The 25,446-nt window shown below is 37.8% G+C and overlaps 1 protein-coding gene across 5 annotated transcripts in view; it reads right to left on the reverse strand.

Annotated features, from left to right (window-relative positions):
* The window catches only part of LOC127881763 (ubiquitin-like modifier-activating enzyme 1), a 44,043-nt gene that overhangs the window by 12,030 nt on the left and 6,567 nt on the right, over positions 1-25,446 (reverse strand). For all 5 annotated transcript variants that reach the window (XM_052429885.1, XM_052429886.1, XM_052429888.1 and 2 more), the window contains exons 4-23: positions 24,490-24,658; positions 23,477-23,611; positions 22,502-22,608; positions 21,737-21,827; positions 20,773-20,905; positions 20,123-20,220; positions 18,516-18,662; positions 17,877-18,047; positions 16,917-17,024; positions 15,407-15,487; positions 14,841-14,996; positions 11,504-11,752; positions 10,603-10,830; positions 9,733-9,879; positions 9,352-9,426; positions 8,483-8,681; positions 7,526-7,707; positions 6,789-6,875; positions 5,872-5,976; positions 5,160-5,243 (exon numbers count right to left, since the gene is read on the reverse strand). In XM_052429885.1, coding sequence (XP_052285845.1) covers positions 5,160-5,243; positions 5,872-5,976; positions 6,789-6,875; positions 7,526-7,707; positions 8,483-8,681; positions 9,352-9,426; positions 9,733-9,879; positions 10,603-10,830; positions 11,504-11,752; positions 14,841-14,996; positions 15,407-15,487; positions 16,917-17,024; positions 17,877-18,047; positions 18,516-18,662; positions 20,123-20,220; positions 20,773-20,905; positions 21,737-21,827; positions 22,502-22,608; positions 23,477-23,611; positions 24,490-24,658 — 2,752 coding nt within the window. The remainder of the gene's footprint in view (positions 1-5,159; positions 5,244-5,871; positions 5,977-6,788; positions 6,876-7,525; positions 7,708-8,482; positions 8,682-9,351; positions 9,427-9,732; positions 9,880-10,602; positions 10,831-11,503; positions 11,753-14,840; positions 14,997-15,406; positions 15,488-16,916; positions 17,025-17,876; positions 18,048-18,515; positions 18,663-20,122; positions 20,221-20,772; positions 20,906-21,736; positions 21,828-22,501; positions 22,609-23,476; positions 23,612-24,489; positions 24,659-25,446) is intronic.

Below are 25,446 nucleotides of genomic sequence, written 5' to 3' on the forward strand. Positions count from 1 at the left end.
GCCAAGATAATCTTCTAGTCTAGACACCACTGAATAGTGGTCAATAATGACAAAAAGATGGAAATCTGTGTCATTAAATAATCCCGAGATTAATACAATTATCTTAAAAATAAAGCTGAAACGGACGTAAGAAAAGACGTCTCAGCAGAAGGACCGGTAAATACCGACCGGTGACCGGAAACCATTTGTCAAGGATGGGTGGGCAAAGAAACCACGGCAAGCCGAACTTTCCCACTCCAAACACACTTGAAAATTGGTAGAATAGGACAGTGTTTAACACTTATAAGTCTTTGACCTATCTACAGAATATAGCCTCTTCTTGAACCAATAACAGGCGCCTTTAAATCCTGGATAATACAGGTCGCGAAGTCATCGATTTGCGAAGTACGGAAATATGATTGAAAGTGGTACCTCCGGAATCGGAGGTGTGATGGCAGAAAAAGGTGAAAACCCTAGGGGTAACCTTAAGCGGGTCCACGCTTGCCGGTAGAATGCATGGAAGTCTTAAATTCTGACTTGATCAATCCATTTACTTCAAGACTTCTAACCTGGACGAATTCCGAAAGGAATACGACCAGTTATAGGAAGACGGCCTGTTATGGCCAGAAGTGTAATAGAAGAATAACTTTAAGATGAGGTCCCTCCAGATCCTAGGATCTAAGATCTGAGTTCAATAGGTCCTAAGCCATCTACAAGACTGTAGCCGCTATGCGGTCAATCTGATAGGCAATCCTATGTATCAGAACTCTTGTTGATTCCAGTAGCTTGAAAATATGCACTGCCGTAGGAGCAATAGAAAAGCAGAAGTCGATACAAATGTCGTCTTGCTAATCCTGCTAGCGTCATTAATGTGTCCCAACTGTTCCGTGACACTGACTGCAAAGTCTGTAGCCGACAGGTAAAGGTGGTTAAAACAATTCATCCTTCGGGTCTCGAACATAAATTAATAGAGGTCAAATAGTAATGTTCGACCTCAATGCTAGTCTCCGAGCCCACTTCAGCCGATCTATCTGCAAGACCAGTAGTCTGCATGTAGCCGGTTGAGATAGAAGTACAAATAACAGATATAGCATGATTTGGTAACCGTCGCCAGTAGAACATCAGTATTGAAAAACACAAAAAGTCATGTAGATTGTTGAATCCATAAAATATAGTATTCAATACAATCATAGCCAGGGGTATACAACTATGTAATGTAGACGATACCTGTGATACTAAAAATTGACCGATGAAAACACAGTGGAATACCGGTAATTGGTAAGTGGTGACCGAACCGGACCGGTCAATGACCGGTAACTGTAGCCTGGTGAACGGACCAGTCATAATATGACCGGTGACGTTACCAGTTAAAGACCGAAAAATGGTGGAATCCATATGGTCTGTTATCAATGTCAAGCACTGCTCGGAAAAGAAGATCATGCCAAAAACAAATCCAATCCGATGGCGATGAGACATCACTTATTCTGACCGGTGATCAGTGATCGGTGATATGACCGATGAATGGTGACTGATGTCCGGTGATCGGGACCGGTATAATATAACTGCGTCAGAATGGAAATATCTGGTGCAGAAGAATGACCATCCACGAAGTCATCTGATAATGTTAACCGGAAAACAACGGTAGATTATCAGTATTAATAGGCATAAGTGTCCTTGTAGTCGTAGTGGAGAAAAGAACAGCTTATCCCGAAGCCTGAATGTTAAACGAACTAGTGTTCGTATACAACTACGGCTCGGTGACTGCAACATGTGTGGATGCCATAAGAAGAACCATCACACGTGGAATGGAGACATGATATTCCTAAAGGAATAAAATGGAGAACGTCGATATGACCAGTAGGTTCATTAACGCCTACGTGAGAAGTGGCGACATCCATATAACTTCGATGCCGAAATATTGTTCGGCTATGCTGGAAATATTGTCTTCTACAATAATGTCTCCGTGAGCATTGACATGATCGCTTACGAGCGTATCAACGCCGAGAACTGCTCAATGAAGGAGAGGTATGTTCGATAAATATCTAGTGGTGCTCAATGCAGTCCGCTGATGTCTACGTGAAGGTTGACGACGTCCTCGTTTCCTGCGATGTCGAGATCTGGATCGGCCGAGATGTGGATCGGCTGCGATGAGACCGAGATCTTCTAGAATAACGTCTCCGTGAGTGACGACGTGATCGCTTACAAGAGCCGCGACGATGAGAACTGCTCGACGAAGACGAGCATGTCCGATGTCTAATCCTTGATGAAGACGATGTATTCAACGAAGAATAGGAGAATAATTCAATGAAGAAGACCGAGTTCTTCTTCTTGACCGGTGACTGGTGTTATCGGTGGCAGGCCTAGCTGATGACTGTTGACCGGTGACCGGAGCGGTGATCAATGACCGGACCGGTGACCGGACCGGACCGTTGACATGACCGGTGACCGGACCGGTGACATGACCGGTGATCATTGACCGGACCGGTGATCAATGACCGGACCGGTGAAATGACCGGTGACTGGACCGGTGACCGGACATGACCGGTGATCAATGACCGGACCGGTGACCGGACCGGACCGGTGACCGGACCGGTGATCAATGACCGGACCGGACACATGACCGGACCGGCTGGTCAGACGTCGATCAATGGTCCGTGATCAACGTCCCCGGTGACATACCGGTCATATCATGACCAGTGTTGTCACCGGATAATGACCGTATGGCGGATGCCAAATGGTCCAGCATTGGTCGATGTCCTTGACCAATGCCATCGGGCAAAGACCGGCTGACGGGTGTCGCCATATGGTCTGATGTTGACCGACTGTCTAAGAGACTTAGCATAGTACGGTCGCGATCGTGCCCGATACCCGGTGACTGATACTGCAACTATCATCCATGATCTGCGAAGTCACCGGGTATTTATCCACTCTTGTTTCTGCGACCATCATGTAGTCGAATATATGAAAAACAAGAGCAAAGCATATTCAACCATAAACTGGTCACAGACCAGATTATCATACGGCACATAAAATCATTATTTTACCATAATGAAAATTATAATAATACTGCCGTAGATCATAAATTAAACAAAAGTTTAATTCAAAACAGATGAAAAATAAAATGACGATCAATTAGATTGTCATACGGAATGTTAAAATCATTATTGCACACAATGGCAAATGATAAACAATCTGTCAATAGAAGAACACGCTTTGCACGATCTCGTAACACATTAGAAGAACATGCTTTGCACGTTCTAGCAATGTATTAGAAGAGCACGTTTTGCACGTGGTCGTTCGCGCCTGAAAACACCCAGCATGGTAGAAATAAACCATTGTTCGATAAAAACAAGCATGGCTTACCTTTTACAAATGAAACAAATTCCATTAAATCCACACAAATTAATCCGAATGAGAAATAAAAAGATAAATAACACAATTTATCTATTCAAAACCCCAATCAACCAAGTGAAAAACAATATTTTAATTCAGAGCCGTAAAAGACACGTATACACCTGGTTGATCCGGAAAGAATATTGAGGGTTGGTTACCGATATTTGGCTAGGTTGCATTGCACTATGTTTAACCTGGCCTGTATTACGGTATTGAGGTGGCGGATTCCCAGTTAAAATTCCTGATGAGTTATTTCCCCTTGGAAAGTATAAGCATACGATAACAGGTCAGTATTTATGACATTAAAACAAGCATGGCTTACCTTTTACAAATGAAACAAAATCCATTAAATCCACACAAATTAATCCGAATGAGAAATAAAAAGATAAATAACACAATTTAATTATTCAAAACCCCAATCAACCAAGTGAAAAACAATATTTTAATTCAGAGCCGTAAAAGACACGTATACACCTGGTTGATCCGGAAAGAATATTGAGGGTTGGTTACCGATTTTTGGCTAGGTTGCATTGCACTATGTTTAACCTGGCCTGTATTACGGTATTGAGGTGGCGGATTCCCAGTTAAAATTCCGGATGAGTTATTTCCCCTTGGAAAGTATAAGCATACGATAACAGGTCAGTATTTATGACATTAAAACAAACATTCAACCCTTTACATCTCTATGCTCTTTCTGTAACAAAACAAATATTCAACCCTTCCCATCTCTGAGCTCATTCTGTAACAAAACAAACATTCAACCATTCACATCTCTGTGCTCATTCTGTAACAAAACAAACATCCAACCCTTCCCATCTCTGTGCTCATTCTGTAACAAAACAAACATTCAACCCTTCCCATCTCTGTGGTCATTCTGTAACAAAACAAACATTCAACACTTAACATCTCTGTGCTGATTCTGTAACACAACAAACATTCAACCCTTTACATCTCTGTGCTTATTCTGTAACAAAACAAACATTCAACCCTTCCTATCTCAGATGCGTATTTTGATGTGTTAATTCTGTAACACAACAAACATTCAACACTTAACATTTCTATGGTCATTCTGTAACACAACAAACATTCAACACTTAACATCTCTATGCTTATTCTGTAACACAACAAACATTCAACCCTTTACATCTCTGTGCTCATTCTGTAACAAAACAAACATTTAACTGTTTACATCTCTGTGCTTATTCTGTAACACAACAAACATTCAACCATTTACATATCTGTGCTTATTCTGTAACAAAACAAAGATTACACCCTTTACATAGCTGTGCTTATTCTGTAATAAAACAAACATTCAACCCTTCACACGTCAGATGCGCATTTTGACACATTTGTAGTCCATAAGAAAATCAAATTAAATGAAAGACCTTTATTAATAGATTCAAGTTTTAAAGGCTTCAATTCAAACCCTAACCTATTGATGAACAGAAAACAAAATAAAACCTGAACAGCCGGAGAGTTACTCAGAGGTTGTTCTGGTTTTATGCTGGTTGCACAAAGCCATTTTCACTTTGTTTCTGAGCCTGAAAAGGTCAACATGCTTGAATACTGAGTAAAGTGCAAGTGATCTCTCTACAGAAACTAGCATAATATAAACTCTACAAAAAACACATGACATTAAAAGCATATTAAATCTACTGAAGCTAGTAATACCAAGGAAACATTTTTCGCCATTAGGACTTCAATCTTTAAATATAAAAAAATACCCCCAAAAGAACTATTTTAAAGTCATGTGATATATTTACTGACTTCTGTAACAACACAATTACCTGGAAGTGGTCAATAAATTCCTGCATGGTCATATCTCCTTGCACCTCAAATCTGTCCCACAGTGTGAATTCCTTGTCATAATACTGAAATACAAGAAATACAAGAATTGGCATCCATCATAATACAGAAATTGAAAGTATAGTAAAAAAAACATTCATCAACAAACTAGACTATCCTGAAGAATCTTAGTAAAATTGTCATGCTGTTTTGTCATAAGCTTGCAATGTCAACATACCTCTTACCGAATAAACATAGTTATTATTTCAGCACTGATTGAATAAAGCAGTGTAATTATTTTCACTTTTATTTTCTTAAATAATTTGACTGTTTCATGTGAACATGGATCTTACGCCATATGCGGCCAGGATAGCTCCAGACCAGCCAATGCATCAGCGCAGTCATACTGTGGGGCCGCATATGCTAGTCTGGAGATACACTGACCCCTATAAGGCATAAGACCCATTTTCGCATGACATGGTTTATTTGATGTTTTTCATAATATCGGGTAACGCAAATAAATCAAAGGCAATTTTGACAATAACCATATGTTAAAAGGTGATATATTTGCCACGCCGTAGACCGACTGACCAGCACTACTACAATTGCCTTGATTCAGATCTTTTTCTACTATACTTTGCAACCCTTGAAATTTCAAAGGATAACTGGCTGATGTAAATAAACGCAATGAACAAAATGCATACAGAAACCAACCTTATTCCTCGGAGCAGCAATAGGCTCAGAAAATGCAAAGAATGGCAGTGCGAGGTTACAGAAACCATTCTTGTACAGCTCCATCTTTTTGTGTCCTTGCACAATCTGTAGAGAACAATGAGGATGGTGTTAATCCATGCATGCATGCTCAAAAATATACAATCAAAATTTCATAACAGTAAAATCATTGTGTACACAGGTGTTGTTTCTCAACTAACCTATGGACTTATTGGCGTTGCATGATGGGTAATACTTTAGTACTATTTTCATCTTCCACAAAACTTTGCAAAACTGACCATACTGTTTATTGTATGAACCCAACTTTAGTTTAAACCTATTTATTTAAGCTCCATTGCAAAGAAAGCCGGAGGCTTATTTGAAACGCTCTCGAGTCCATTTCCTGGGCCTAGAACCAGTACTTGGTGATCTGAAGACCGCTCCCACACTGGAAATCGAACCCATGATCTCTCGCTTGCTAAAAAAAGACACCATATCCACTATGACATGGCAACCTCGAACTTAACTTTGACCAGACAATCACTCTGTACATCATTTCCTTTAATTTTAAAATGTATCCGGCCAGATTTGATGAATAAATAAAGGTTTTCATAGCGAATGTGTATGCTGGTATACGTATTCAGAAGTTAAGGTAGAAACTACAGGACAACACAAGGACATACATTTCAACTTTAAAACATGACTTTTTATAAAGATGCAAGAAATTATGCACGTTTAATATAATTGTATTCTTCAGCAGACTATATCTAACCGTGTGCAAATAGGGAAAGGCTACATACGAATATATATAGACATTGGACAAATGCAGTGATGTCACAATTACAACAATTACAGTGAGAATATGAATATCCAGGGATACAATAAAAAGATGTTAGTAATTAGAAAATTAGCAGTGTTACCTTGTATAATTCCAGACAAACAAATCCTACAACCATGGCTGTTGTCGTAGCAATGGCTGGAATAATTCTGCCAGCAATCAGCTTGCTCTAAATAAAAAACACACACAGATGTTAAGAAAGTTTCAAAACACATTAACACATAGTGTAAGCCAACATTTTCTTCCAAGTATTTGCGCATCTAATTTTTATTCACTTTACAAAAACAAACAGACTTAAACTAAGAAACACTAGGTAATAAAGAAGAAATATCTTGTTCTTTCTTCGTGTGTCTTTAAATGGTCGATGAAAATGGGCTCTATGCTATGACTTTTTTCCCCCATCATTTCGGAAATGAGGCTTGGGCCCTCTGGATTGGAAAAACTTACTTCATTTTTACTTAAATAGGGAAATTGATGTAATTTATAATTTGCTTACAAATACATTATGATTAACAATAAGAATAAGTGTTTCCAATATATTCTTCGCTAAGGTTCAACCCAAAAAGCTGCAAAGGGAAATTAAATGTTTTTAATTTTATTATTACTTTCCTTTTTTCTGTTCTTTTTTCTTGGTGGAGGGTGGGGACTTTATTGACAGTGGAAATTGGGCTGAATAACAGCCAACAAATTTGACCAAAAACACAATGGTAACAGACAAAGACTTAATAAATACTATTTTATGAGAATCATATATCTTGTTTTTTCTTCATCTCTCTATGAATGGTCAATGAAAACCGGCCCAAGGATATGACTGCCCACCTTGTGTCTGTCTGCTGGGGCAATCTCGTAGTTCTCAGCTCTCAGGTTGGAACAGGCCACAATGAAGTCCATGTGGAAGTTGGTATCATCGTCCTTCTCAAACTCGACGGGAGTCAGCTTCATCCCATGTAACTTATCTGGGCTCGGGATTTTCTCTTGCAATTTTGTCAGCATTTCAGTATCTACAATAATCATAGAAATTGACTATTATTTTTTTTAGCTCGATTGCATCGAAAGCCTAAGGCTTATTGAAATGCTCTCAAGTCCCTTCGCTGGGTAGAACTTGGGTGTTTTCTGGAGAAATCTGAAGAACACTCCCACAATGGGGATTGAACCCATGACCTCTTGGTCTCTAAGGGGACACCATATCCACCACTACTGCAACTTCATACACATTGGAATGCATGGCTTCAAACACCTTTCTTTTTAAATAATTGATAAATGTGTGCTTAACAAACTTGTTTCGACTAAAACTGGGACTAAGTAAGTAACAAACTTCACTGATATTCAATAAAAGACAGCATGCTCATGATACTCAAAATATCACATATATATTTAACATTTACATGGCATTTGGAGTAATCTTTAAAATGCACCATGCATTATCATTTTATTCAAAGCTCATTCAAATCTTCCATGGATGAATTGTTGCAGGTATTCCACACAAATTTTGCAACTTTACAGAATCATTATAGATCTATTAACCCTTTTCCACTTTGATACGTATTTTGACATTTGTAGTCCTTTAGAAAGTTACCTTTTATTAAATACCTTTGTTACTAAATTCAAGTTTTACAGCTTCATCTTCAAACCTAAGATACTGATGAGCAGCAAACAGCATAAAACCTGAACAGACTGCGAGTTACTCGCAGGCTGTTCTGGTTTTATGCTGTTTGCACATAGCCATTTTCACTTTGCTTCTGAGTGGGAAAGGGTTAATGTTTACACTCCACTTACCAAACGCCCCATTGCTTCCATTACTGGCTTCCATCTCCGCATCTGTGACAGAGATTTTCACACCAGACCTTGGTTTGAACTCTGGTACATCCACTTTCTGTACCATGTCTTTTACTGCGTCCAGGTCCCTCACTTGTTTGATACCGTATATCGCTGCTTTTAGATTGGCTGCAGCAACCACAAAATCCATGTGTGTGTGCTGAAAATAATGGAGAAAAATGCATAACAGTTTATAACAATGAGATGAAATTAATTTATTTTACAAAATAACAATATTATACACCATTTTTCCAATCCAACAACTCAATGAAACAGTCCAGATCCCAAATAAAGATAATTGAAACTGCCTCACATAAGTACCCAGTCATACATAAGTTCAGATTCTTTTCCTATAAAAAATCTATTAAAATAACAGTCTAGACTTAATAGGCAGTCAAGTACATAAAATTATAAGGCGGAAATGTTTATTCGCTGTTGCAGTAGTGAAAACTCTTTGATTTATTACAGATTGAGGGTTGTTTCAAATGATATTTTTCTTACTCATATAATCACAGTTGCAACATTCCTTTTTTAATGTTAATAATAATTTAATTTGAATTTTCATGTAGCAGCTGTTTTTTTAAACTGTGAAATCATATACATAGAATTAATGGCATTTTGAACATTTGCAATTTGTTCATTTTCCCATTTTCATTTAATTTTGACCCGACTTTTCAGTGAAGATACACAAAATTACAAGTGTTTGCACTATTTTTTTCCCCTTGATTTATGAAAAGTAGACACATGAGCGGGTAGATAAAATACTGAGCATTTGTCATTAAAAAGTTTTTTTTTACTTAAAGCCGTATATTATGTCAAAGGCTACATACATTGTTGATATCAAATTTGAGCGCGTGTGGACAGCGTTTAGGTCCTGACCAGAAAGCAGCACCTGAGCTTGTGGTCTGAAAGAAAACAGCAAATAAACTCTAGCTGAAAGGCACAACAGGAATGCAACACTTTGCAATTATCATCATTCTTTTCTTGAATTTGGGTTGTTGTTGTTATTTTCAATGCTGTAATTTATTACTTATCTTTTAGTTTATTGTTAATGTTTCATCCAAAGAAATGTTGAATAAAACACAATTATTTATTAATCTGGGCTTACATTACAGTACATACAAAATCAAACACTTCAAATCCTCCAAGTACCAACGTATAAGCTTTAATCATAAGAAAAGTACTTCAGTTTCACTGTTGAACAAGGGTACCTGGTCAGGTGGAAAATTAAAGAGGAGCTGCTGTATCTGGTTGTGGTAGTTCTCTTGCCATAACATTCTGGCATAGGACACGCAGTCTGCAAAACTGGACGGCTTGTTGTCTACCAACACCTTTCTCACTGTCTCCAATGTCTCAATCTAAAACCAGCAACATTAAAATGTGAAATCTCTGGCTTGGGAAGCAATGAACATGTGCAATGCTCTGTCATGTTCTGGGAAAACCCTGGCTTAATGCCTCTCAATAATGTATTGTTCATTATCCTATGCAGTCTGCACAGGCTAATAAGGAGGGAGCACACTTCGGGCTTCTATGGATTTAAAAAAAACACGAAATCTCGTCTAAACCAAAATCCAACCTTGGCATAAAGTTTTGTCCATGATTAGCCTGCATCGACTGCACAGGCAAATCTGGGACGACACTACACACGTGCATTAAACCCAGTCTTACTAGAAATGATTAATAGGACTCATTTTTAAGACTCAAAACAAGTGTGATGCTATTTTTATCATAACCAGCACCCACCTAACATATGGTGCTAAAAATAACATGCTTAACCATTGACAAATTTACACAATTAAAATTGCTCTCTGTGACAAAGTACCCTTTTATCATGAAGAAGTGTGTGCAGTTTTTTTTTTAAATAACAGCTGTAAACAAATACTAAACATAACAATAAGGTATCACTAAAATATAAACTTTGATCAAATCCATGAAACCTGAATCCAGGTAAGTGCCATAAATATTTAATAGAGAACGCACTTTTTTAAAGATTTTGTCTCCAAAATCTAAAGGGGACGGTCACCAACACCAAAGTTCACAAAACGATCACTCAGATGTGCCATAACTTGACATGCACTCACGGGTTGTGTCCCCTGAAGCTTCAGTGTCCTTTCAATGAACTTTGGATCCTCAAGGTACAGCTTGGCGGTCTCTATTGGCCCCTTGAACTCGCCCTCAAAGGTGTCCCTGGCCCACTGCAGGGTGTGCTCGATGGCGTTGGGGAAGTTCTTCAGTGTACAGATCGGTATGGACTTCTCTGGGGGGTCTTGAGAAGACGAGTAAGACTCCGTCAGGTGCGGTATCACCACCTGCAAACAGGATCCACAAATATAAAATTTAGCCTTGTTATAGTATAACTAAATTTAATTCATGTGTGTAAAGTGTCGTCCGTGATCAGCCTGTGCAGTCCACACAGACTTATCAGTGACGACACTCTCCGCTTTTATTGAATTTTTCCTATAAAGGAAGTCTCTTCTTAATGAAAATCTAGGTGGAAAGTGTTGTCCATGATTAGCCTGTGATGACTGCACAGGCTAATCTGGGAAGACACTTTAAACACATGAAATAAGCCCCTTGTGTCCCATAGTGAGGCTTAATCGGGAACTTGCATTTTAAATATTGGGAAAATAAAACACCAGAAACTATCAGGATGAATTCTAATTAACATAATCTAGTCTTTAATTTTATGCTAGTGACCAACCTACTGCAAACGACTGATACTCACAACCTTATTAAAACAGACCATGTTCTTTCAAACACTAACCATGAACAGGATATGAGGTCACTAGCTTAAACACGGAACACAGAGACTGAGTACAAACTGTTGTGTTGAGTAAACATTTCAATTTCAGTTACTACAGCACCACAGTTATCCTTACACTGCCTATCCATTAAACTTATTTTAGCAACTAACCAGTGAAAAAACAGACGATATTATTGACAATCCAATATATTTGTTCCTTTATGTATGAGGCAACTAACCTGTACATTTGCCTTTGTTCCTAGAGTACCAGACTCCAGCAGTGGTTTTCTGTAGTAGACACACCTCCTGTCCATGTACATTCTCGCATCCACGTTGTCCAGGGCATTGGCCACACCGTCCAGACCCTCAAAGAACTCGTCCGTGTAAATGTTCTCGGTGTCGACCCCGACCCTGTTCTCCTGTGGTGTGATGTTGAACTTTGGGTTCATGGCTTTGGCTGCGGCAGCTGCTGTTGATGACTTGTGTTTCTAGAAGAAATCAAATAGAGATATTTCAAGACATATTATTGTAATCCAACGTTTAAATGATTTAATAACTCATGAGCATCATCTTCAACAAGAAACATGCAAACCTTAAACAATTGTTATAAATAATATAGATGTAAATCCTGATCAATTACCTACCGAATTTCTTTCCCACCATTTTGGGAATCGGGCCAGGTACTTTTGAATAGGGAAAAATTGCGTCTTTCTGACATAAATTGGGAAATAACTTCAAACAAGAGATATGTTTGTCAGAAACACAATGCCCCCTATTGCACCATAAAAATAAAATTTCAATATATCATTTGGCAGGTTTAAAAATTATCTCCCTTATATAGCTTATTACTTCCCTTAGATTGTATTTTTTTACTTTTGACCGTGAAGGATGACATTGACCTTAAAATTTGTTTCAGGTTATATCCTTTTAAAAAACATTACTTCCCTTGTGAAAATGATCTGTACCTGCCAAATGATATAAAATAAAAATTATCTCCCTTTAAAGCTTGTTACTTCCCTTGGATTTTGTTTTTTGACCTTTGACCTTGAAGGATGACCTTTTCCTGGACCTTTCAACACTCAAAATGTGCAGGTACATGAGATACACATGCATGCCAAATATCAAGTTGGTATCTTCAATATTGCAAAAGTTATGGCCAATGTTGAAGTTTTCAGACGGATGGACAGACTGACTGACACACTGACGGACAGTTCAACTGCTATATGCCACCCTACCGGGGGCATAAAACATGTTGTTTTTGGCTAACAAATGCTTTAAATTGGGAATAAGTGACTTTGATGTACCATTTTTTAAGGTTGGTCTTAAAGAGCTGGCTGGGAGATGAACTAAATGTTGAGTCTGATTTTTTGTTGTTGTTTATTTTGTTTGGAAACCTTTGATTGGGAATTTTTAGGTCAAATGTGGGGGAAAATATATACTTGTTTCCATTGGGAATGGGTCCTTTAACAGGCCCCAAATTTAAACGCAAAACACACACACTGAACTATGTTAATCAATATATTGTATAAACAGTGACAAGGGTCGAGTGTAAAACAATTGCAACTGATTTATATTTTAATGACAAATACAAAATGTTCATGTTTCAAGGTATGTCAACATTGGTATCTTTAAGAATAAGATGTAACCACATATTAAAAGAATTCCATTCAGTGCTATTCAGTATTAAGGCATGCATGATGAAATAAATAGTTACAGCCCAGACAAGCTGGCAACAATTTGACCTTCGACCACTTAATGTGACCTTTACCTTTGAAAAAGAGACACTGAGACAGGTTTTACATATGCAAGGCCGTCTTCTCATGGTGGTCATTATTTAAGAGTTATTTTAAAATAGCATGACAAATGACCAGGTTTCACTCCAGATGAGCTTGGCCAAATTTGACCTTTGAACTCTAGAGCAACCTTGACCTTTGTTAAGTCTTAATATCTGCATGTCATACTCTTATGATGGATTGCATCTGTGCCAAGTTATTTGCCAACATATGGCATAGTTATGGCTAAGACAGAAATGTTCAAACTGCTTCAGGCCAAATTTGACCTTTTACCTCTTTTTGTGACCTAGACTTTAAGGTAAGGGGACAGATTTTATATGAGACACATTGTCTTATGATGGTTAACATTGATATTAAATCCATCAATATATGGCAAAGTTATGGCTGAGAAAAGAATTTTCAAGCTGTTTTAAGAATAATATCGACTGTTGACCTCTTAGTGGGTGCTTATCTTTTGAGACAGGGAGTCGGGTTCTTTAACAAGAGCTGTCAGAGGACAGCGTGCTTGACAGTATAACGTAAGCCATCATGGGGAAATTGTTCATATTCAATAATTTATTAGACGATCTTTCAAAAATAAAAAAAGGAAAAAATACAGAATTTTTTTTTTTTTTGGGGGGGGGGGGGGGGGGGGGGTAGGGGGGCGAGAGGGGGGGTATAATGTGGGGAGGGGTAATTTATTAGATGTTAAAAAAAAATAAAATTGGGGGGGTGTAGGGGTGGGGGGGGGGGGGGTGAGAGGGGGTATAATGTGGGGTGTGGTAATTTATTAGACGATGTTTAAAAAAAAAATTGGGGGGTTGGGGGGGGGGGTAGGAGGTGAGAGGGGGTATAATGTGGGGCCGGTAATTTATTAGATGATGTTTAAAAAAAATGGGGGGGTGGGGGGTGACGTTGGGGGGGGGGGGGGGGGGATTCTGGTAGGGGCTTGAGGTATTGTTTGGGTGGAATCCATTCTGGTATTCAGGTAAGTGTTGTATTGTCAAAGCAATAATAAAATGTGATCATAAATAAAGAAGTTATGGCAATTTAAGCAAAATGTTCAATTATCTAAGTGTAAAAGGGGCCATTATTATGTCAAAATGCTTGGTAGTGGTCTGCTCTTGTTTATAGGTTGGGGTCATGTTGGTAAACAAGTATGCAACATATAAAAGCAATATGTCAAAGGATTTAGGAAATATTTGGGGTAGTACGCAAACTTTAACATAGATTTATCAATAATATGCATATTCTAAGTATAAAAGGAGCAATAATTATGACAAAATGCTTGATAGAGTTGTCTGCTCTTGTTTATAGGTTGGGGTTATGTTGGTTAACAAGTATGCAAAATATCAAAGCAATATGTCAAGTGACAATGAAAATAAATGGGGTAGTACGAAAACTTCAACATTTCCTGCATATTCTAAGTGGAAAAGGGGCCATAATTATGACAAAATGCTTAATAGAGTTGTCTGCTCTTGTTTATAGGTTGGGGTCATGTTGGTAAACAAGTATGCAAAATATGAAAGCAATATGTCAAGGGACAAAGAAAATATTTGGGGTAGTACGAAAACTTTAACATTTGCACGCTAAAGCAGACGCCGGGGTGAGTAGGATAGCTCTACTATATATATTTCATATATAATAGTCGAGCTAAAAATCAATTATTTTATTAAAAAATTTATTAAAAAGTTATGGCGTTGGCAAGAAACTTCGCACAGACAGACAGTGCAACAGCTATATGCTGCCTTTTTTCGAATGGAAGCATTAAAACATAGGCATTCATTTTTTATAAGCAACATACTGAGACATCCCAGGTCCTAAAGAGGAACTGCCTGTTGAGGTTTGACTTCTCGATGATGTCCATGTCTGTGACCCAGGTCTGGCCTCCCTCGCCACACGAGACCCCCATCAGGGCCCAGTTCTTAAGCATCTCACAGCCAATGGCTCCAGCACCCACCTACAAAAACCATAACAATACTAACCCTTTCCCACCTACAAGCAAAGTGAAAAGGTCTATTTGTAATCAGCATAAAACCAGAGCAGCCTGTGAGTAACTCGCAGTCTGTTCAGGTTTTATGCTGTTTGCTGCTCATCAGTATCTAAGGGTTGTGAATATAGCCTTTAAAACTTAAATCTAGCAAGAAAGGTCTTAAATTAAATGTAACTTTCTAAGGGACTACAAATGCGTCAAAATACGTTTCTAATTGGTAGAAGCTTAATAGTGTACTTAGTGTTAACAGCCGCTTCCTTTTAGAATGCTCTTTAAAATGAGGGGTTTACCTTAAAGATTTAGAGCAAACATTACATTAAGAACACACATTACTGTCCACTGCAATTTGAGTTTGGAGTAATAATGTTGTGTCTTACCAAGAAGTACTTGAGACCACCGAGTTTTTTCTGGAAATCATGTCCAAATACAGCAGCCTGTCCGTCGTATCTGTTGTTTTGCTGCAAAGTCAAAATCGACAAGTGAAAATTTATGTAAAGGTTTTAAATCAAAGAAGGGTCTAGCTTCAAAGAAAAATCCGTAAATGCCAAAACGTATGTACAGGTTCTAAACAATTAAAGCAATCTGTTATGACAAGTACTAGCTCCCTCATATGAGACTTTATGGAATTTAACTGTTCTGAGCAACTTTTGTGATGTTACCAAAACCATTTTCGACATTGGCCAAGGTATCATTAAAATAAATCATCTGAGCATGTTTCACGAAGGTTGGAAAAAAAACAGCATCTAGATAATTCAAAATGTTTCATTATAGCCATATAAGGAAACTTGCATCCCCTATTGGCAAAAGATTTTCCACCGACTGCAAACATTTCCATATTCTGCAGAGATATTATTTAAACAAATTACCCCTAGGTTGGTGCCAATTGAGACCCCAGGGGCATGTTTTCAACCAAAGTTGTACGGAACTATCATATTATGTTACATGGCAAATACCAATCCTCTCAGCCATGTGGTTTCAGAGAATAAGATTTTTAAAGTTTTTACTATTGGAAAAAAGCCCTTTCCCTTTTTTAGTTTAAAATTTTAAATATAATTTTTAGCTCTGATGACCTACATACGCAATGAACAACAACAATTTAACAACTTTTCAATAGTGTCACCCATAGATCATTCCTGTGAAGTTTCATCAAAATCTGAATCACGGCTCAGGAAGAGAAATCCTTACAAGAACAAGATGTGTTTGTGAAACACAATGTCCCCCTATATGATGTTTGACCTTGTAGGATGACCTTGACATTGTGAAGGATGACCTTGACCTTTCACCACTCAAAATGTGCAGCTCCATGAGATACACATGCATGCCAAATATCAAGTTGCTATCTTCAATATTGCAAAAGTATTCATAAAATAAGCGATTTGGGCCACATATATTTGACCTCTGACCTTGAAGGATGACCTTGACCTTTCACCACTCAAAATGTGCAGCTCCATGAGATGCACATGCATGCCAAATATCAAGTTGCTATCTTCAATATTGCAAAAGTATTTATTAAATAAGCGATTTGGGCCACATATATTTGACCTCTGACCTTGAAGGATGACCTTGACCTTTCACCACTCAAAATGTGCAGCTCCATGAGATACACATGCATGCCAAATATCAAGTTGCTATCTTAATATTGCAAAAGTATTCATAAAATGAGCGATTTTGGCCACATATATTTGACCTCTGACCTTGAAGGACGACCTTGACCTTGACCTTTCACCACTCAAAATGTGCAGCTTCATGAGATACACATGCATTCCAAATATGAAGTTGCTATCTTCAATATAGCAAAAGTTATTGCAAAATGTTAAAGTTGGCGCAAACAGACTATAGTGGGGGGACATAAAAAGTTAAAAGACAACTGTCACATTCACCACCTACCGGAGCGCAGTTACTCTCAGTGAGGGATGTATCCTTGTCTTCCGGTAGGCATTCCAGGGCATCGAAATACAGGTATTGGTTCACTGGGTGGAACTTGCCAGAGCAGGCCTGTAAGAGACAAAAAATTGTGTTCACATCAAGTTGAGCCTCATGATTAGAAAACGGGACTTAAATGATTGTGCGTAAAGTGTCGTTCCTGATTAGCCTGTGCAGTCTTCACGATCACGGACGACACGTTCCGCTTAGAGTAGATTTTCGTTAAGAAGACACTTCTTTTAAACAAAAATTTGCATAAATCAGAGAATGTCGTCCCTGAATAGCCGTGCACAGGCTTTATAAGCAAAAAGTACCTGTACTAAGCCCCATTTTCCCAGATCGGGGTTAAATGATCATATCCTTTAGTGCCTGTATTTTCAATTTTCTCCATGGCTTTCTTCATGAAAATTAACACATACATATGAACAGAAATTAAAACTTCAATACCCGGCTCTGAATAAAGTTGAAATCTGCTGATGCAATTCTCATCTGACTCAAATTTCCCAAGCTGCTAGAAAATCTGTATTAAGTATTAATGATAAACATTTAAAGTGATGCAAAGGGACCACTAAGATTTAAACCAACATCAAATAACAGCATCACAAGCAGACCAGTTGCATATCAGCCAATTTTGAAAAGATAGAAAGAAGCAGAGTTTGCAAACGTTTTGATACAACAAATGTGCCTTGTTCTGGGAAAACTGAGCTTAATGCATAGACCTCGTCCCAAATTAACCTGTGCAGTCAACACATGGCTAATCAGGGACGAAATTGTCTGCCTAAACTGAATATTCTTTAAGAAGAGACTTCCTTTAAACCAAAAATACCATAAAAGCGTTAAGTGAACATGCTAATCTGGCACAACAATCCCCAAATGCCCTATTTTCCCAGAGCTTCTCATTTTTCTCAGTTTTATTCTGCCCACCTTCATGACCTCCTGTGCAGTGATTCCCCCGATGACAGCTGCCATGGGACACAGGTCCCCCCGTGACCCCATGGAGAACTCTCGAATAAGATTCTCATCAAAGCTCTCCACCTTGGCCCCAGACTTGGCATTCACTTCCTTGCAGATCTCCAGGAATTCAGTGGCATCTTCCTGAATGAGATATACACACAGTCAATCCTCACATTGTTTAAATTCACTATTGTTTTTTGTTGTGTTTTTTTCAGTGCAAAACTATTTTTTCTGTAGAATATTACATAAATACGTATACAATACAGTCAATTCACTATTATAACATTATGCAAGCATAATGATTGTCTGAACTTTCTACTAGTCTGACTACATGCATTTCTGAATTTATAGGATCAGTTTGTTGTGGCTGTGTGATTACTGGTTTTAGTGTGAAGAAATGGGAGCAGGTATCTTATATGATCTGCTAACGCTTAAACAATTGATTAATAGTCACACCGAAAAACACAATTTAAAGTCAAAAAATAATTATCAAAAACAAGATTATTTTAGGTTTTCAAATATAAACATCATTAGGTGAACTATTTACCATAAGCATTTAGAACAAACAACCGAAAAATGTTGCAACCTTAGAAAAAAGAATGTTTATACCTTGCTTCGACTAACAGGCAACTGTGACTTCCTTTTCACAAACTCATGCAGGGCTTGGAAAGCAATGTGAAGTTGACCTGGACGGTCAAATTTGCCAAAATCTGTCAACACAAACTCTGGGGCATTCAGGGCTTCCTTGATTGATTTCTGAAAACAAAAAGTTTAGTGTATTAATTTCTAACACTGATAACCTTGGTTTGGAAGAATTAAGTACTTGTAGGTCTCTAAATAACAAGAGATTGCCAAGCAATATGGTCCCCTACCGGTGAAACTCCACCATTGTCAGAATTTTTTTTGGTTATATTTGTTGCCATAGCAACCAGAATTCTTGACGTAGGAACAAAATGAAATGAAGTGCATAATATCCATTTTGCCATCTGTCCATGTTTCAAGTTTCATGAAAAAATATGAAGAACTTTTAAAGTTATCGCAGGATCCAGAAAAGTGTGACGGACAGACTGACTGACTGACACACAGAGCGCAAACCATAAGTCCCCTCCGGTTTCACCGGTAGGGGACAATTACTATTTTATTATAAGCCAAAGATTTGAAAATCAATTGCATTTTTAACCCCCAAAACACTTATACAATGTAGGGCTTACTCAGCCATTCGCTAAAGTAGCTAAAGGCTACTCATTAACTCATATCATAGGACATTACTTTTCATGTAAGTTCAATATAAACTAGAAATAGCGCGGCAGAGGCCGACGCGTATCCCCACGCCGCATGTTTGACCCAGGGGCGTCCCAGGGTTGGTAATAGGGCCATGCATAGTTGAGATTGACCGTATTGTGATAAGAGAAGTTCAGTATCAATTAGAAGTGAATCGGTGTAGAAATGAAGAAGTTAAGTAAAAGGCAATTTTGGATGGGTGTGGCCTATGTGGGCGGGGCGCCCCAGGGTTGGTAATGGGGCTATGCATAGTTGAGATTGACCGTATTGTCATAAGAATAGTTCAGTATCAATTAGAAGTGAATCGGTGTAGAAATGAAGAAATTATAGTAAAAGGCAATTTTGGGTGGGTGTGGCCTATTTGGGCGGGGTGCCCCAGGGTTGGTAATGGGGCCATGCATAGTTGAGATTGACTGTATTGTCATAAGAGAAGTTCAGTATCAATTAGAAGTGAATCGGTGTAGAAATGAAGAAGTTATAGTAAAAGGCAATTTTGGGTGGGTGTGGCCTATGTGGGTGGGGCGCCTCAGGGTTGGTAATGGGGCCATGCATAGTTGAGATTGACCGTATTGTCATAAGAGAGGTTCAGTATCAATTTGAAGTAAATCGGTGCAGAAATGAAGAAGTTAATGTTAAATAACATAAAAAACGAGTGAAAATCTCTGACCCGGCCCCGCCCCAACCCCCATAACTTTTGACCCAGGGGTCAGATCAAAATTCCAAATAGTGCAGGGTTGCACATATGCTCATAGCTACCATGTGTGTAAGTTTCAAGGTTCTAGTGCTTATAGTGTAGGAGGAGATAGTGGCCAGGATGGACAGAAAGACAGACGGACAGACGGACGGCGGAGATAACCACAATATCCCCACGCTTTTCAAGCGTGAAGATAACAAAAATCTTAAAATTTCACAACATGACAAAACCTCAGACTTACAAACTTAATTTTCTTGGGCATCTTAACTTTGGTTACAACACCGCCTTTAGTATATGGAGTAAACTTTGATGTGTCCCCTATACTGAATGTGTATGGTCCTGAAATATAAATGGGTCTTGCTCTGTGAAAAGGGTGTTAAATGCATGTGCTTAAGTTTCGTCCCATATAAGCCTGTGCTGACTCCACAGGCTTATCAGGGACGACACTTTCCACTTGTATGATATTTTTTGTTTCAAGAAAGTCTCTTCTTAGCAAAAATCCAGTTAAGGTGGACAGTGTCGTCTCTGATTAGCCTGTGCTGACTGCAAAGTGTAATGTGGGACGACACTTTACGGTCATGCATTAAACCCCCTTTTCACAGAGTGCCACTAAAAAGCATGGATTAGATGAAACTTTAAACTAGCAAAATCGGGAATCTTCAGTTCTTTTGCAAAACGGAACACACCCTGCACTCAAATTAGCAAACAGTAATACAATCTGTTTTCAAGCAATATTTAACAATGTAACATACCAGTAAACCTTTCAGTGATTCAATTAAGCCATCAAATTGTTCCATCACAGACATCAACAACTCAACTTTCTATGACAAACAGTTCAAAAATCACAATGTCATATCATTAACCAAATGAAACATATATTTATCCACGTACCTAAGACTTTTATTTTGAATGGTTCATGTCCATTAAGTTCCCTCATGCCCTGAATCTCGGTGAAAGACACATGGTCGCCGTCCTCGTAACCATGGCGAGTCTCATCCAGACATGTGACCACACCCTCTGTGTCCTGCATAGCAGTAAGCAGCCATAGAATTGTATTACCGTAGTTTGCCCAGACAGGAAACTATCTCTAGTACTTAACAAAAAAAAATCAGACTTTATTATATTTATGTAACACTTATTTTTTTACAAAACAAAATCAGGCAATTTATAAAATTACTGTCATTACGCAATCCATTATGCCCTTTTATGAGCCTGAATCTTTGTGCTTTTTTAATATAAACTGATAAACTACGGACACACAGTTTCAAGCCTTTTTTATAGCTAGTTGCACAGACCAACAACCAAGTTTTGAAAATGACTTGCCCGGACCTAAATCTGCTCGCCTAGTTTGAACAGGTAAGCACTTATTTCTATCCCTTATCTTCATTCAGTATTCACCATTCAACAAGATTTGATTAAAGACATTATACTGACCAAAATAATTTAGTTGAAATTTACCCAAGGTAATTAAGCCAGTTAGTTCAGAGTCAAATGTCAGACAGCTGGATAACTAAATCATCAGTTCCTTTAACTGATAACTTAAAAGTTTCAAAAATTAAAATCCCAAATTGCAGGCCGTGTTAAACCATTTTCTGAAATAGAGACATTTCAAAACATACAACAGTTTACATGAAACCCTTAAAAATGTGTTAGCTCAGCTTCTAAATTCGCTCTTTGTGTATTGTGTAAGGCCTATTTTTAAATTAATTATTTCACTGTGGTATTCAATAAATTCAGCACAAGAACACATCTTACATAATATGTTAATACCCAGAATAACACATAAAACATGCAACATAACTTGGCTCCTGTAAATCCAGATTTAAACCAAAATGCAAAGTAAACATAAAATTACCATGGTAACCCCAGCTATCATGTTGCTTATTGGTTGCTCCCCATCTACATCATTGCAGACAAAGTCTTCACCAAAATCACAGAAAATCATACTGAAATATTCAAAACATACTTTATCAGTTTTAGCTCCTACATTTGCATAAATGAACATTCTAAGACTCATCTACCAAAACTTTTACTTTGAAAAAGTCCAATTCCTTGATACTGGTATCTAATTTTGTTCATAGAAGAGCAACACATACTAACAATCAGTGACCCCTACTCACCAAACCAATTATTAGACTTAAGAATTAAGAATACTGTTTAAACATATACAGGCTACCACTCGTGATCATTAAACAACTTAATGTTCTACTTGAAGAATGATGTAGACAGGGGTGGTTATGTCGAATTCAAAACTAAAACAATTCTTAATATTCCAATTTTAAGTGTGTGTTACATATGGTAAAACAACAGGACATGTATTAACAAACCCATTCTTAGACTTAGAATAAAGAATCGACTTAGAATCAAGAAAACATACTTAAGAGTTTAGATATATACAGGCAAAAAAATGGTACTAAAGCCATGATCACAGAAAGAATAATGGTGTTATTTCAGGTTCTCACTTCAATGCTTGATATAACTTTCAAGTAGCTTTTGAACACAACAGCTTTAAGAATATTCTTTGAAAGTTTACTTTAAGACGTAAGTTTAAGAATCGGTTGGTGAATACTGACCCAGGCCAGAGGAGATTGCGTATTCAAGCTCAATAATAAGGACTTACCCCGCTAGACCGCATGTTCCTGCTACAATAAAGTTGATCCCATTGGCATGGCAAAACTCTCCAACCCAAACCTGCTCTTCCTGACTAGAATCTGTCAACACCACTACCTGTGAAAACAACAACATCAACTCATTAATTGACAATCTTTTATAGTTAATTGATTATTTACATTTAATTAAAATGCGTGTTTCATTTTAAAAACTGCATTATACAAGATTATAATATTTGAGCCACATTTTTGGAAAACTGGGCTGAATGCTCGTGCGTAAAGTGTCATCCCTGATCAGCCTCTGCAGTCTGCACAGGCTAATCAGGGACGACACTTTACATTAAATGTTACTTTTCGTTAAAAGGGAGTCTCTTCTTAGCAAAATTCCAATTTAAAATGCAGGTGTAGTCTAAGATTAAAATACCTTGATGAAACAAGAGATGTGTTTGTCAGAAACACAATGCCCCCTAATGCGCCGCTTTTGTTGGTGTTGACCTTTGACCTTGAAGGATGACCTTGACCTTACACCACTCAAAATGTGCAGCTCTATGAGATACACATGCATGCCAAATATCAAGTTGCTATGTTCAATATTTCAAAAGATATTGCAAAACTTTACTGTTAGGTTAAAGTTTTGGGACAGAATGACGGAATGACAGACAGAAAGAAAGACAGACAGGCCAAAAACAATATACTACCCGATCATTCGATCCGGGGCATAAAAAGTGATTTCAATATTACATTTTCTTAGGTTCAACTTATAAAGCTGGATTTTGGGATAAATGACAAGTTTGGACTTATGAAAAAAAAAAAACATTATTTTTTTAAAACCTTTACTTGGAAAACTTAAGGTCCCATCTGGGGAAAAAAAACATTTGCCATTGCAAATGAGTCCCCATACTGAACCCAAATTTTAACGGAAAAAACACACTAACTGTGTAAGAAAGTTTGCACAAAAATATTGAAATTTTACTAGTCAAACTGACCTGAAAGCCTTTCAGAAAAGTCTCATTCAATTCTCCGGTATAACAGTTGCAGGGTGTATAACTGTTCAACTCTGCTAATCTTGGCAAGGTTACTTCAGCTCGATTTTTACCAATGTCTTCCTCACGCAGGAAAAACTGCAACATAAAAACTGTCTAAAAGATATGCTTATTTCAATAATTGTTCTTAAGTGTTGCTTATCCAAATACCAAAAAATCACCTTTTTAATGTGATAATGTTGTAATTTTAATTACTTGGTGTTAAAACAAACTAAGCAAAGTATCAGTCTTTTTTTACCACAGCTATTGATACAAAAAATAATGAGCAAGCACACTTTCGCAACACACAAATAATTGGCATTATCAAAATTTCATTTTCTTAAAATACACTAATATGGTAGCATGGGCATTCAAAAGTTGTTAGTTGTGATTTTGATTTCAAAATGGTCTAAGCTTTTAGGAGTGGTAGCAAGGAAGTTGTATTTTGTCATTTCTATATTTTCTTAGCTGACTGTTCAAGACATAGCTGTAGGTTTCTGTGAATTTTCTTTGGATTGTTTGTATTAAAGTGTGTGTTTCTTGACTTTTTTCAAGTATTTCTAATTTATGATCTGTAAAGGTCCTGAAAATTATTATGGTCAACAAATGCATCCAGTTGGCCCACCAGCATCAAAATCATTGTCGTATTTTTCCCCTAAACTCAGAAAATGAGGTTTGAGAATCAACTAAGCTGGGTATAGTGAATATCCGTCAGCTCAAGGACAATATCAAACCTCTGCCATAAGAATACGCAAATATTCCTTCTCAAACTCAGGGTCGAGTCCAACTCAAAACTCAAAAAGCTTATATGAACACCAGATTCAGCATGAAGGTCAAACTCATCTCAAATATTGAGAAAAACTCAATGTTGAGTGAGGGTACTTACTTCCGTATGTTTGTAATACTAGAGCCAGAAACACATCTTATTTTGTGTGTGCCTTGTCACAGAATCCAAAATCACACAAGGAGCTCCTAACCTGTGAAGAGAGGTCCACCCATGCAGCAGTTCCCTTGTCATGTATAGTGACGGACTTGACGCCTCCGAGGGCCACATTCTTGGCAATCTCCAGGCCCAGCCCTCTCATACCAGACACAAGGACGTTGGAGGACTGCATGCGCCGCATGGCAGCATGACCCAACACGTACCTGAAATCAGTCCAAAAGAAATAAGCATCGTATGTAGACAAGCTGAAGCATTGATTTGAACCTCCCGTTTGAAAAAAGGGCTTTATGCACGTGCGTAAAGTGTCATCTCGGATAAGCCTGTGCCCATGCAAATAAGGGAGCACACTTTTGGCCTAGACTGGGTTTTCTTTTAGAAAAGACTTCCCTAAACGAGAAAATCTATAAAAGCGCGAAGTGTCGTCCCTGAATACCCTAAGTGGAATTCACAGATAAATCCAGGACGACCCCCCCACACATGCATTAAGCCCTCTTTTGAAGTCTTTTCCCAAAGCACGGCTCATAAAAACTCTTTAATTGTTATAAACAATCATTAAGCCTTTATAATTATGGAAAGTTTAAGTTTTGATAATTTTCAGTCATGTTCCTGTTACATATTTAAAGTTTTAAAAAGTACACAACATGTACTTTTAACTTATTTCACTGCCTTAAATGGAGATTGCACAGAAACAAACATTATTAACTTAACCAACCGTTTTTTTTTCCAAAATAAGATGAATATGACATATTTGCAATCAGATAGTGTGAATAATCTGAGTAAAGGAGTGATAAAGGAAACTTTACAAGTCATATCAGCCCCGTGCAATCTTCATATGACACATATTTCAAGGACGAGTGCATGTATTTGCAGGACAAGCGATCAGTGTAAGACACTCGTCCTGCAGGACTAATGCAGTCTTGATCTATTTTTGTCTCCTGCTTATTGTATAGACCTATATTATTAGTTACATTTAGTAAATACAAAATTGTTG

This window comes from Dreissena polymorpha, chromosome 5, assembly GCF_020536995.1.
Source record: "Dreissena polymorpha isolate Duluth1 chromosome 5, UMN_Dpol_1.0, whole genome shotgun sequence".
Lineage (NCBI taxonomy): Eukaryota > Metazoa > Mollusca > Bivalvia > Myida > Dreissenidae > Dreissena > Dreissena polymorpha.